General features: G+C 42.6%; 2 protein-coding genes across 12 annotated transcripts in view; one reads left to right on the top strand and one right to left on the bottom strand.

Moving 5' to 3' along the window:
• Positions 1–2,920: 2,920 nt before the first annotated feature.
• Positions 2,921–3,665, top strand: Tsen15 (tRNA splicing endonuclease subunit 15). Its single transcript, XM_064688097.1, has 3 exons — positions 2,921–3,079; positions 3,149–3,227; positions 3,285–3,665. The coding sequence occupies exons 1-3, from the start codon at positions 3,077–3,079 to the stop codon at positions 3,530–3,532; spliced, it is 330 nt and encodes a 109-aa protein (XP_064544167.1). The 5' UTR covers positions 2,921–3,076; the 3' UTR covers positions 3,533–3,665.
• An 835-nt stretch (positions 3,666–4,500) lies between these two features.
• The window catches only part of Pkn (serine/threonine-protein kinase N), a 44,577-nt gene continuing 35,221 nt past the window's right edge, over positions 4,501–13,856 (bottom strand). For 3 of the 11 annotated variants that reach the window (XM_064688063.1, XM_064688061.1, XM_064688059.1), the window contains 8 exons: positions 11,871–13,190; positions 9,617–10,318; positions 6,904–7,098; positions 6,175–6,786; positions 5,725–6,096; positions 5,555–5,662; positions 5,348–5,488; positions 4,501–5,267 (listed from right to left, as the gene is read on the bottom strand). In XM_064688063.1, coding sequence (XP_064544133.1) covers positions 5,124–5,267; positions 5,348–5,488; positions 5,555–5,662; positions 5,725–6,096; positions 6,175–6,786; positions 6,904–7,098; positions 9,617–10,318; positions 11,871–13,190 — 3,594 coding nt within the window. In that variant the 3' untranslated portion in view covers positions 4,501–5,123. Of the gene's footprint in view, positions 5,268–5,347; positions 5,489–5,554; positions 5,663–5,724; positions 6,097–6,174; positions 6,787–6,903; positions 7,099–7,171; positions 7,405–8,370; positions 8,716–9,616; positions 10,319–11,870; positions 13,191–13,856 lie in introns of those variants that run through there. The other 8 variants (XM_064688065.1, XM_064688062.1, XM_064688068.1 and 5 more) reach the window with 6 other exon arrangements.

Below are 13,856 nucleotides of genomic sequence, written 5' to 3'. Positions count from 1 at the left end.
TCCATTACGCTTAAATTGCGCTTGCTTGTAGTTTTAATATTTAAAGTTGGGAAAAATTCAAAGCTGAAAGTTGAGCTCTAATTGATTTAAACGCTTTGGCAAGGGGGCGATGTGAAAGCTCCCATTACCCTTTAAATGCGCGTTTATTTAGCTTTAATATTTAAAGTTAGAAACTTTCTTTAAGGCTTTGACTTTAATGTAGCTTTATTTACTAAAACTTTTAAGTGCATTTGATAATCTATTAATGTGCTTTTAAAGCCGGTAACTTTTTTTCCTATATTTTTGACTTCAATTAAATTACTGATATAAGTTTAATTTTTCCGCTAGTAGCTCAAATTTAAGATTATTTAACTTGATATGAGCGATATTATAATGTTAATTGGTCGCATTTCCCATTCCCATTTCCTTCCTCGAACCTTAGCTCTTCCTTTTCATTCAATATATATTTTTTAATCTTTTGGTTAATCTCCTCTCCCTTGTTTGTATTTTAAAGCACCTTGTTAAGAGATTTGAAAAGCACATAGTCTTAGTAGTAGAGGTATTGAATGCTGTTTAACTATTTAACAATCTTAGCTGATATTTTGAAAGCACTTTAAATTAAGCAAAATGCAAAAATTATGACATTCACACTCACTTCTAGCCTTAAATAATTTCTTTATAAGCATTAAAAATATCTCCTAATAGATATTATTTTGTAAGCCACTTTCAACAGGTGTCATTGCAACTTAATTGAATGTTGCAAGCAGAAGTACATATACATAATCAGCATGAAGCCATAAACGCTCACATTTTGGCTGCCGAATGGTTATGACTACGAGTTCATCTGACTGACCAGCAGAAATTTGCCATTTTGGCTGCGTGTGTGTGTGTGTGTGTGTGCGTGTGGATAAGAGGGCAGCAAGTGCAAATAATATTATGCTTAACTGCACGCACGCACATGTCCGATGGTCAGGACAACATGTCTGCAGAGTATGGAGTCCGTGGCCAGTGTGCATGGCACCGGAAGCGGCTAAGGACAACACGCACAACTTTGCTCGGCCAAACAGCATTAAGTGACCGCACGTACGCACACAGGACGGCAGGCAGGACGGCGCGTGTGTGTGTGTGTGTATGTGTGTGTTTGCAATTGTAATAACTGTTGTTCCGTATCGTTGTCGTAAGCTGCCTTGTTTGCCACTGTAATTGCCCAGACTGCTTCAGCTCGAGCTTGAGCTTCAGGTCCTGTTCCTGCTGCTCCTGCAGCTCCTCCTGCTGGGCCAGGCACTGTCATTGACAAGTTCAATAATGGCCATCGACCGCAGCATCCGGTTTAGTTTGCTGCCTGCTTTTCAAGCTGGCAACTTGGCATTTGGTTTCAGTTTCAGTTGCAGGTAACCCAACGGCAGCCAGCCGAGCGCCTAATTGAATAGCCTCTCCACTGGATGGTGGCTACAGTGAAACATTAACTGACATTTGAGCGAACACTTATCTGCATAGACCATGCAGCTCGGCAGTCTGTGCCCAAAACTTACTTATCGTACGACAACCAGCTGAAGATAGAGAGTACACTCATACACTCACAAACACACACACCCACACACACACACATTAATATGCTGTTGGCGCACATGTGCAAATCGCTGACTGCCAAACCCTTATCACATGCACAGAGACTCCGGGCACAAGGACTGGATTCAGGCAGCCCTTTTGCTGCTTTGCATGCATATCCTGGCCCATTCTCCCAGCTAACTGCATCTATTTAGCATAATTTGTAGTCTTGTTTTTTCCCCCTTTATTGTTGTCTGCAACGTCTGCGAGTGGAGTGCGCTGCCGGCGAGGAAAGAGACCGGGAACTGAGAACTGGGAACTGGCATCTTGGAAGTCAAGTGTCAAGTGCCCAAGTTGCGCAGTTGGCTGAGACAAAGACAATGTCTGGCGCTTCTGTTTATGCACATATATTTTATGGTATCGATTGTTAAAGCAATAATTTAATATTATTGGCATAAGGAAAATGTTGTTATATAGCAAAATAATATTAACTTCCACTTATATAGCTTAAAAACTAAGCGACTGGTTTGGAAAGAAAAATACTTTCTTGCAATAGATAAAAAGGGAGATTAAGTAAGTAACTGTATTATATAAAAATATGTACATACATAGGCATACATACAGCACAATAAAGAACTTCACTCACTCGCTCTTTCTCAGTCTCTGGATTTCTTTGAATCAAATGCATGTGCAGCCATTTTGCTTTTAGTGAAAAATCTCTCGTACTTTACCGATTGTTAAATACACCTTCGCGAGCACTGTTCGTGTGGTAGATATACCTGTTTATAATAGTTAACAAACACATACGCCACCAACTTACAACGTTTAACAATAATAAGTTAATTTCACTTTGATAGAAAAACTTTTTAACGATCAACGGACGACCGACGAGCAAAACCAACCGATCGAAAGGACAGACGCGCACAGACTAAATTGCCTAATTAAAACCAACAACAACTAAGAGCACAAAACTCTTTTGGAAGTTACGCTCACGCCACAGCTGAGATAACGGGATCAGAACCGTTGCGGCCAATAGCGTGCTCACAGTGGGCATATCTCTCTCGTTCATAACTCGCTCGCTCTCTGAATTTCGCAATTAAATACATATTTATTACTCAATGGGTTCATTCCTAATTTATCTCTCACATGCACACTCTCTCGCTGCCAGCGCGTTGTTCCGTGCACACACATTGAGCATTGCCTTCACTAGGAGTCTGGAAATAAATATAAATAAATTATTTATATATTATGCAATATGACATTAAATTAGTAGCAAGATAAGAAATAGGTATTGAAATTAAACATATATTTTAAATTTTTGTGAAGCGCAGGCACTATATTCACTTTGAACATTCCGCCAAATTTTCGGTACTGTGCAACACTGCCATGGGCTGGTCAATGCTGACGTCAGCCAAGCACGAAACAGCTGTTTATCGGGTTTGCTTGCCGGTTGTTGTGCACGAAATGTGTCAAAAATTAATTTGAAACAAGAATTTTAACTCAAATTTGTGTTTTTTAATACTTGAAATAAATACGCAGTTTTACAGCTATGGTAAGTAGCAAAACAGTTGCCTTTTAACGATGCGCTAAGCTTTTATGACATACTTATAAATGCTTTCAGGATTTGGACACTATTTGCCCCGATTTAAATGGCTTGACACGCGCCTTAGCCCAGATAGTGCACAAGGACTTAACAAATGGTAATTAGAATAGTTTAAATAATGGTTATTAAGTGATTACCAATTCGGAGTTTACAGATGAACGCCTGAGCAACATACAGCCGAAGTTGGAGCGGGATACGGGCGAGTTTTATTGGAGCGCCCAAAATAAGGAGCATCAACAGATGATGGCATATATCCCCACACAGCACTCCAAGGATCTTGACTTTGAGCTGATAAAAGTGCTGCAGCAGAAGCTGTTGAACTGCATTATCATTGTCGCCATAGTTGATACTACGGGCAACATTCTGTACTATCAAATGACAGAGGGCTTTAAGGAAAAATAGTTTGGGCATTGTGTCTTTAATCTGGTTATTATTCGCAAATCTGTCAAATTTCAAAGCTTAAACTTTCTTTAAGCCCTTGTGTTGTAGAGGAAAACTGCATTTATTAAATAGCGATAGATACATTTATTCAAAATCATATCATAGTTCTGCATAAATAACAATTATGTGTATAGCCCCAGATCTGGGATGCCCCATGTCATGATGACAATATCCAATACTATCCCAAAGTAAATACCTCGAGGCTGTGCACATAATAAAAATGACAATAGATCTCGCTGCATTCCGGCGCGTGCATAATCATAATTATAATCAATAATCGTAGTATAATTAGCTCGACATTATTGTAACTTAATTTCAATTATCGAATGCTACAACTTAGATACAAATTAAAAATTACATTAATTATAGCATAGATATCTTAAGTTTATCAACAATCTGATTGCATGCAATTGAGAAATTCTTGTTGGGAATTTCTCAAACGTTTCTTTGCGGTATTTTTTTTTAAAGCGTGCACCCGCATACAATCAAATCATTTTTTTAAAAAATTAAATCAAGTTTTTAAAAAAATTTTAAAAATGCTCAAAGCAATACAGTTTTTATGTTTGTTGTTTGTTTTAAAATACAATAATAAATAACAAATGTATAAGCATGTATGTATATAATTTAAAAAATAATTAAAATAATATATATTTCAACTCGGGCAATGAGGCTGAGCAGTTAATATAGAGGCGGAAATAAAAAATATACAGTTTTATAATTTTAAATATTTCGTTTTAGGTGCGTACATGTGTGTATATATGTATATATATATATATATAAGATGAGCTCTTTAAATATATTTTTATATGTGTGTATAATTAATTAAAGTGCATACACAATATTATGACTTATTTCATTTTGTTCTCTCAACATTTTAAATGTGATTTGTATGTTTTTTATGAAAATAGGTATGCATATGTGTGGGGGTGTGTGTGTGTGTATGTGTTTGTTTTCTGCCCTAAAACTCATCTACTGGCGCTTGTAAAATAGCTGTGTATACATATCGTTCTCTTTCTTTCTCATTTAACATCTATACAAAATATAGAACCTGGCTTTCTTTTCTTTATGATAACAAAAATCTGTCCAAAAATTCTACAACGTTGCATTTAAGGCTTTCCAAAGGTTCGTCAGACTGTTCAATATATTTGATTAGGAAAATATCAACCGAAACGAAATACAATTCACAATTTGTTAACCCCTCCGTGACAATGAGTTGGGTGTATATATATATATATATGTATATATATTAATTTAGCAGCTGTCGATGACTTGATATAATGTATACATGATCGATATATGTATGTATATGATTGATGGATGCAGGTTTACATTTATGTAGAATATTCTAGGCAATTTGGTCAATGCTTCTGAGCAACATGCACAAGGTTTATACAATATATTTACTACAGATATATATCTATATATCGGGTTTCATCCTCGAATTCTCATGTGGCTAAACAACTCGCTGCACATGTTTAAAAGCATTATTCAACTTATTTAACTGAGCTAGGCCCCGGGCCGTTGCATTAAGTCTAAGAGAGGGGGTGAAGCATTAACACCACTCGGCCGTATATGAAAAGTCCTGGAAAAGCAACTGCTCCTCGTCGCTTAAGTGTCGCGGCTCCTTTGGCGGCGTTAGCTGCGCCTTCTCCGACGTAAACTCCTCATCAAAGTTCGAGACATCCTCCAAATGGTTCTGCAATGCATACAAATTGTGTGTTTTAGATAGTTGCATCAAGCCAGCCAGCTTTGGCGTTGGCGTTGAGTGGCACTTACAATGGTGGGCACAAATGGTGGCTTGACTTTACGCAGCAGTAAATCGTCCCAAACGATGGAGCGGAAGAACGCCTGCTTCTTGACATCCTCCGCATCGCGTTCCGATGAGCCCAACCGACGCTCCGGATTCTTGCGCAGCAGCTGCAAAGTTGAATATTGAAAAGTTAGCTAAATGGAACTTGATTGTATTCCATTTTTAGCACTTACCCGACGCATGACGGCTATGGCCTCCAGTGAGAGGAAACGCGGATAGCGCACCTCATCGTTAACAATTGAATCAAAGACTTCCTCTTCATCGTCGCCGGGAAAAGGTGACTGTTAAAGTTAAACAACAATTCAATACCCTGTTCAATTTAAACACTTGCCAGCACACTCACCTCGCCCACCAGCATCTCAAAGATGAGCACACCGAGTCCCCACCAGTCGACGGCGCGTGTATATGAAGTCTCCGTTAGCACCTCGGGCGCCAGAAACTCGGGCGTGCCGCAGAATGTGCCAGTGCGATCGCCAAAGCCCATGCCCTCCTTGCACAAACCGAAATCGGCAATCTTGACATAGCCATCCGTGTCGAGCAGCAAGTTATCCAGCTTCAGATCCCGATAGATGATCTTGTTCTCGTGCAGATACTGCAGACCCAGCACCACACACGCCGCATAGAACACAGCTCGCGGCTCCAAAAACACATCTGTGTGGATGTGCATCATCAGATCACCGCCGGCGGCGTATTCCATAACAAAGCAGACGTGTTGCTAAAATAAATAGAGGTTTAATTGTAATATTTATTTTGTAATTGCCTTAACTAAGCATGATTACAGCTTAACACTTACCTCTGTCTGGAAACACGAATACAAATTGACTAAGAACGGATGCCGCATGGCATTGGCCACCTCAAAGATGCGCTTCTCGCTGAGCAGCGACTCGACCTCGTCGCGGGCGATAATGTCGCCCTTCTTGAGCGCCTTGATGGCATAGTACTGATTGTTGCTGCGCAGCTGCGACAATATCACCTTGCCAAAGTGTCCGCGCCCCAGCACGCTCAACAGCCGGAAATTGTCCATGGACAACATGCCAGCATTTGGTGGCGCTTGACCAGCACGCAGCGCCTCATAGCCGGCTGGCTCGCGATACTGCAGGCCACGTGCCACATTCCGCCGGCCGCTGGTTGAGGCGCCCGCTGCCGTGGCCTTGGCCACATTCAGCTCGTATTGATTGGCATAGATGGGTTGTTGTTGTTGCTGCTGCTGCTGCTGTTGTTGTTGTTGTTTGTCCTGGCGCTGTGCGGGCTGCGGGAATTGTGGTGCAACGACGGCCGCAGCGCTGTTGCCATAAATGGTGGGCGTGGGCGGCTCCTGTATAATGGGCGAGGACTGCACATAGGCCGACTGCTGCTGCTGCTGCTGCTGTGTGCCCACATAGAGCTTGCCCAGCTGCGGTATGACCTATACGCAAATGGAAATTGGTTAATGTAATTGTAAAGCTTCATTTATTTATAGTTAGTTAGTTTTTTGTGCAACTGCAAAAGCTCTGAATAATTGCTGTAGATGGGCAACTTTTACCTCGTCGAGCGGTTGAACAGACTCAACGCTTTCTATTAAAACACTTTCGATAGCCATAGGCTCCGCTGTGGCATCCTCTATGAGGCAGCTGCCGCTGCTGCTGTTGCTGCCGCTTTTGCTGCTGCTGCTGTTGCTGCTGGGTGTTGGTGACGCTTCAAGGGGTTCGATGGTTATATGTACAAGATTGATTTTTGCCTGCAAGAGTTTTGTGTTTTATTTTGTTTAGAGTAGCAGAAGCCAAACACGACTGAAAACAAACAACACATACGGGTGCAGTGCTCGTTGTTGCTGTCAGCACCAGCTGTTGCAGCGGCCTGGCCAAGGCCAATTGATGAAATTGATGTGAATGCTGTTGCTGTTGTTGTTGCTGTTGCTGCTGCAGCGCACACACCTGCCGCACCAGCTGCGCAAATGCCAGAAATGTTGGCAACAACATTATGGCGCTTCCACCATAACGACAAACTGTTCGATTTGCGGCGCTTGGCTAACAACAACTGAATAAGGCTAAACAGCGAGTGGCCAAAGTCATGACCAGAGAGGCCAAAGCAATTTTTTTGGACACCTTTTTGCGTCGCCAAAGGTCTAAAAATGTGCTAAGTACTATGTAGTATAGAGCATATAGCACCGATATAGCACATTAATATATATATACTATTTTGCAACGTGAATGGGCATTAAACAAAAAAGAACATGATAATAATAAAAGAGAAAAAAGATAGACAAAATGCTGACGTTTCGCTTAGGTGCAATATGTGATGGCAACACAGGGTGACACTTAGGCAAAAGACAAACATATACAGGGTGACACTGTGCGATACGTTCGAATAAAAGACATTTGCTGGCACGTGAAATGATTGTTTGTTGTTCCCCATTTGAATGCCTCAATATAAACTTGTCTATTTCAAGCACTTAAATCGTCTCATTTAACATTTCATTTTGCACACGTTATTTATTTATGATTTGTCGCTTCGGTTCCTGCTCTTAAATTGTCAAATTTATACGCGACACAGATTTTGGCTAGATTTCAAATGTTAACGAGTGCACGCTATGCAGGGCATATCAGCTAAGTAAGTGCATTTGGCATTTTTCTATCAACTTTTGGCTCAATTTCCATAAAACCCTTTTGTTTAATATTCAGTAAAGGACTCGAAAAAAAGGCTCAGTTTTTATAAAACCGGACTGCCCAGTTCCGGAACTCATTTTATTCAGAGCGCAACATTTTCTCCTTTTGACGCTGCAGCTTCTTCTTGGATAGCTTCTTCTTTGTGGGCTCATCAGCGGCGACCTTGGCAACTACCTCTTCCTTCTCGGTCAGGATGACCTCAACGTGGCACGGCGACGACATATAGGGATTGATGCGACCATGGGCACGATACATGCGACGACGCTGGCATTGAGCTCGATTCACCTGAATGTGCTCGACGACCAGGCGATCGGCATCGAGTCCTTTGTAATCGGCATTCGCCTCCGCGTTGCGCAGCAGCTGCAACAGAAACTCGGCCGACTTCTTGGGCCAGCGACCCTGTGTGGTCTTCCACTGCTTGGCCTGGGCGCAGCGGCTGACGCCGCCCGTGGCACGGCGGAAGGGCACGCACTCCTTCTGCTCCATGACGGCCTTCAGGAAGCGCTGGGCACGACGCAGCGGCATGCGCTTGATGGCCTGTGCGGTCTCGTAGGTGTTCTTGAAATGGACACGTAGATTGGGACCACGTGCCTTGCACGACTTGGTGGCATTATCTGGTTCACGCGAGTAACGACCCATTTTTTAATAGCTCCTTTAACGTATACGAATTGGAAGTAAGAGGCTTTACCCTGTGAAGAGTTCTTTTATAGCTTTTCTTGTGATATTTTTTGCAAAGCCTGCTTGAAAACTGTAATCTCTAGATGTCAGAATGTTCGAGATACAGTGCTCACTCGTAAAGTAAAACTCTAACAGAAAAATTCGGACTTCTAAAAGCTGTCAATCTAAGGCAAGTTCCTAGCAAGTTCTTTTTTATTTAAAAGCGCCTCACAACTGTTAACAGTATAATTCGCCGTAGAGAAATCAAAACGTCGATAAAATATCGATAGTAACGATTTTTGTTGGTTTCCTGTGAATAACACTTATAATTGTCATGTCAAACACTTTTTATGCAATATTCAGAGCTTTCGTTGGGTTAGATTACTTATAAAACTAAACTTAATTTAACAAATTTCTACAGTAAAAGCTGCGCTTTGGCTCTGGCGCCTAGTTAGCTGCATTATTTTATAATTACATGAACATGGCAAGTGCTGTTAGTTGAACTAAATGTGCAGGTGCTGTTAAAGCTGTGTAATGTTCAATACTGTTAATTTACGTTAAAATAACACTCACTGTTAGGCGTACTAAATGTGCATGTTGTGTTGCATGTTGTGTTGCTGTTATTAACATAACATAGCGCTCAATGTTGTGTGCGAGTGAGTGCATTTATGTACACGAATAAAATTTTGCGTTAAGGCGAATTTAGGGTGAATGCAGGAAGTTTGACAACAGATAAAGCTGAAGTAGCTGTCAAAGGGACATTAACAGTAACCGTAACAGTAACAATAACAGAACACCAACAACATGAATAACATGAAACTCATATGGGTTAATTAGTATTGGACTCAATTAACAGACAAAACGAAAACGAAACCATAAACCAAACCATAGCCGAAAAATAAAACAGGGTATCAAATGAAAAAACCTCCTAACCTCCACACAGAAACGATCGCCGGCACTGGAACTGTGGCTGGACTGCAGCCCACCGCTGTACAAATACTCATCATCATCCTCGGGATACTCGACCAGTGGCGAGGAGGGCATGGTCTCCTCATCATCCGCACGCCGGCCGCCAAGGAGCACCACCGGCGGCAGCGTCAACACTGGACGATGCATTTGCTGCTCCACCGCCGAGGTGGCGCCCCTTGACGGAGTTGGCGAATGTTTGGGCACAACTGAAGCAGCTGGAGGCGGCTTCTCGGGCAGCTGGAACTGAAACGGGTTGCGTATTGGTAAGGAAAGCTCGCTTGCGCTTAGCCTGTGCTGCTGCTGGTCATGGTGAGTATGGCGACTGGCGGGCGGCAGAACATTGGTGGTTAGTTCAGATTCGGGTTCGGGTTCAGGGGGCGCTGGCGGCGACTCTTGCATGGGCATTACGGTCTGTATCTGCACGATCTGCAGCGTTGCCGTGCGATCCAAGAAATTGGCCAGGCGCGGATGCTGTCTGCCCGGCGGCTGCTGATCCATTTGCTGTTGCTCCCGCTGCTGTTGCAGCTTCTCGAGCAGCTCCTGTTCGAGCTGCAGCTGCTCCATGGGCCAGCCGGGCGACTGTTGTGTGTGCAGCAGGCGGCGCAGCGTGTTTGGATGTGATTCCATTTCGGAAAGGAAGTCAAATTCATGCAACGCGTCCTGCAACTGTCGGCGATTAACGGCATCATGACAGGACACACACACGCGCACGCACACACGCGCAGGCAGGCAAAGCATTAAGCAACAGCAGGCAAGCGGAAGAGAGTTGAAGAAAGCAGACAAAGAAATGGGAAGGATAAGCTCACGACTGTTGAAAAGAATTTGAAACGTGCAGAAAATGGCGAGAGGCGACAGACAAGAGAATCACCCAGAATCACAAGAACACCCGCAACAAAATATGTGGGCGACATAAGGTAGAAGAGAAAGCAGGACAAAAGAGAGAGTTGAATGATGATGTAGACAGTTGAAGAGATGAAAAGAAATGATACAGAGAAAGAGCAAGAAATATATTGCGACTTTGATCAACAGAAAGAGAGGGGTAGAAAGAGAGAGAGAGAGAGAGGGAACTAAGCGTAAGCAATGTGAGAGAAGGTTTGGTGAATTATGATGCTTAGATGGCACGCGGATTTTGGCAACTAGTTCTAAAGAACTGGATTTAATGGCTGCAAAAACCTTTTGACTAGAGAGGGAAAGGGAGCTTAGGAAAACATTTAAAAAATAAGGATGTTCAATCAGCTAGCATTTAGATTTTGGAAACTAGTTCAAAAGAACTAAAATGAACGGAAATTCAACTGCTTAACTATGTAGTATCTAGCTGCCTGAGCTAGCTATGAACGCAGCAGGACTATCCTGGGTTTTCTTGGGTTATTTGAACTAGTTCAAAATGTATCTAAAAAGTGAACTTAAGCAAGCAACTAATTTTTTTTTATATTTTTTAAACCTTTGAGTCGGTGAACCAACTATTTAAATGTAAAGTATAACAATATTGTTATATTTTAAGTAAAACAGGCTTTGATTTATGAAACTAGTTGAAAGTAGTTTGTAGATGTTGTTGAGGCGAATTAAAAGCTTCAAAATAATATACATTTTAGAACTAGTTCAAAGTAATGTTTAAAGCTGAGATTGAGGCTAGCTGATATAAGATCTTTCCTACCTAGGTAAAAAATAACTGAAACACCTTAAATAAGACTCTAATTTTTTAACTTGTTAAAAAAACTACTTTTGTTGAGGTATGCAAATAACTATCGAAAAAGGGTTATTAAGGAAACCTACACTCTGTAAAAGGTAATGATAATGAAAAGGAACAGACAGAAACATATAGTTCGTCATATTTGTATATCAAATTATAAATATCAGCAGTCAATTTTGTGCTCAATGTCGAGTTCTGTTCTGTATGGAGTTTTGGTTGCTAATCAGATGATATATCTATATGTACAGTTACAAAATCCAACACCAAAGCGAATATGACCAAACACAGAGTATATGACATGGGATGGGCTATACATGAGTGTGGATAATTTTACAGAATGAGGCAGCTCTGGCAGAGGCACAAAGATCAAAACAGCTACAGAATTACAGCTATATAGGTATCCATATATATATATATATATATATAAATATATTTAGATATATATGTATAGTAGGAGTGTGTATATATGTATAGGTAAGGAAGGGTTTTGCTATACAGTTGCCAGGCATAGAGTATTAAGCTGCTTACCTCCTGATCCAGCACTGGCGTCACAGACTTCAGCACAGGCGGCGGCGGCGGCGCTGTGGTGGGCGCGGCAGTGCGTCCGGGCGGCGTCTTGCCGGGCATTTGCAGGCTTAGCGAATTGGGTCTAGCCGCATTGGGGGCGATGACGCTGCTCGACGCTGGCTGTGGCGGCGGCGGCGTCTCTGGCGGCAGCACACTGATGCCCTGCATGTGCATGGAGAGCGGACGCAGGCCGCTCAAGCCGCTAGCAGCGGGATCCGGATACTCGCCAGGCGTCTCGACGTGCTCGTGCAGACCTGCATCCGGATCGAATTCCATGTTCTGGGCCTGTTCGCCCGGCGAATACGGTTCAGGTTCGATGGCCAGCGCATCTGAGGAGGGCGTCCGCGATATGGGCGACTCCGAGCCTCGCGAGGCGGCGCTGCTGGGCAACGGCGAGGAGCCGCGACCAGTGATAGAAGCTGCATTGCTGCCAGTGCCCATGTGTACATGATTCGGTGCATTGCGCTTGAGCAAACGGCCCCAGGTGGCCACATTGATGTTCATTTGCTTGGCGCGCGGTATATTCTTGGCCTGCTGGCGATTGAAGATCATGCGCTGGCGTCGCAGCTTGGGCTTTTGCGAGATCATCGGATTAAGAAATTTGATCTCGGCAAAGAGCAAGCCCTGCGGCTCCAGCTGCAGCGCCATGCCGTGACGCACATCGTCAATGAACTCCTCCAGGCGCAGCACCTTCACAGCGCACAGGGAGCGCCAGTCGCGCCAAAAGACGCCAATCTCCAGCTCCCGGGAGCGGTCTAGATCGATGGAGAAGCGCTGATCCCAGGCCTGCTGTGAGCATGGCTTCCAGGAGGTCTGTCCCACGGTAATGTTGTCCAGCTTAATGGCAGCCATAATTTCAATCGATGTCTCATCCTTCACCGAATAGCTCTTGGAGCTGCTGCGCGAGGTGACGCCCTTGACAAAGCTGCGCAGATCACCCGGACTGGAGCTATTGTCTTTGTCGCGACGCGAGCGCCCAGGCACATCCTCCAACAGATCCTGACAGCCCATCAGGCGCACCTCCAGCTTGCCCGTGACGCTGGCGCAGCGGCCCAACGATGATACGGATTGATACGACTTGCCACCGAGCAGGCCGCCCGGTCCAGACTGCAGCGATGTGTAGTGTACAGGCGCCGGCGATGTCGACTGCTGCACAATCTGCAGCTCCTGCTTGAGCAGCTGGGCAGTGGGCGAGTCCGTGGGCAGCTCCTGGCGTCGCAGCTCCAAGGAGTAGCGCAAGAGATCAAGTTTACGCGATGATTCCGACAAACGGCCGTGCGCCTGGAAAATATGAATACAATTTGCAATTTATTAGATTAGATTCTATTATCGAAATATTCTTGAGAATAAAAACCATATATTGTTTACACGCTACTTTATTTATTTCTTTATTTATTACTTTAATATAAAACATATAAACTTATTCAGCGCACATTTATGTTTGTGTGAGGAACATTTGTGAACAATCTTTAACTTAAGTCTCTATTTCAAGGTAGGGTTCGATCGGATTGGGTGGCGTAGATTAAGGGGCGGGAGAACTTATTTAGAGTGTTAAATGCATGCTAAAAAAATAATAAATAAATAAATAAAGTTAAGAAATTACTAAACTCGATTATAACCGAAGTTTAAAGACCACTGCAGAGTTTTTTTTATAATAAGCTGTGAAAAACGTGAAAAAAATGTTGTAAATATTATTTTTTAAAATATCTACAAAATCTTTTTAGTTAAAAACAAAATCTGTCTGAGAAAAATATATAGAAGAAGATCATAGACTAATTATAAAGCTTGAAAAAAATATATGTGTTATCTTTTGCTTCGTAAAAGCTAGCTGAGAAATTCCTTAATATAAATACTCCACGAAAAATTGTTTAAAATGCTAAAATGTCAGAACCTAACATTTTAATAACAAATATTTTAGTAAAGATGTATAAAAGTTATTTTATTTAA

Source organism: Drosophila montana, unplaced genomic scaffold (genome assembly GCF_035044405.1).
Source record: "Drosophila montana isolate Dmon_TW-CO22-7 unplaced genomic scaffold, ASM3504440v1 contig_3200_1, whole genome shotgun sequence".
Lineage (NCBI taxonomy): Eukaryota > Metazoa > Arthropoda > Insecta > Diptera > Drosophilidae > Drosophila > Drosophila montana.
This window is presented reverse-complemented; position numbering and strand designations above follow the sequence as displayed.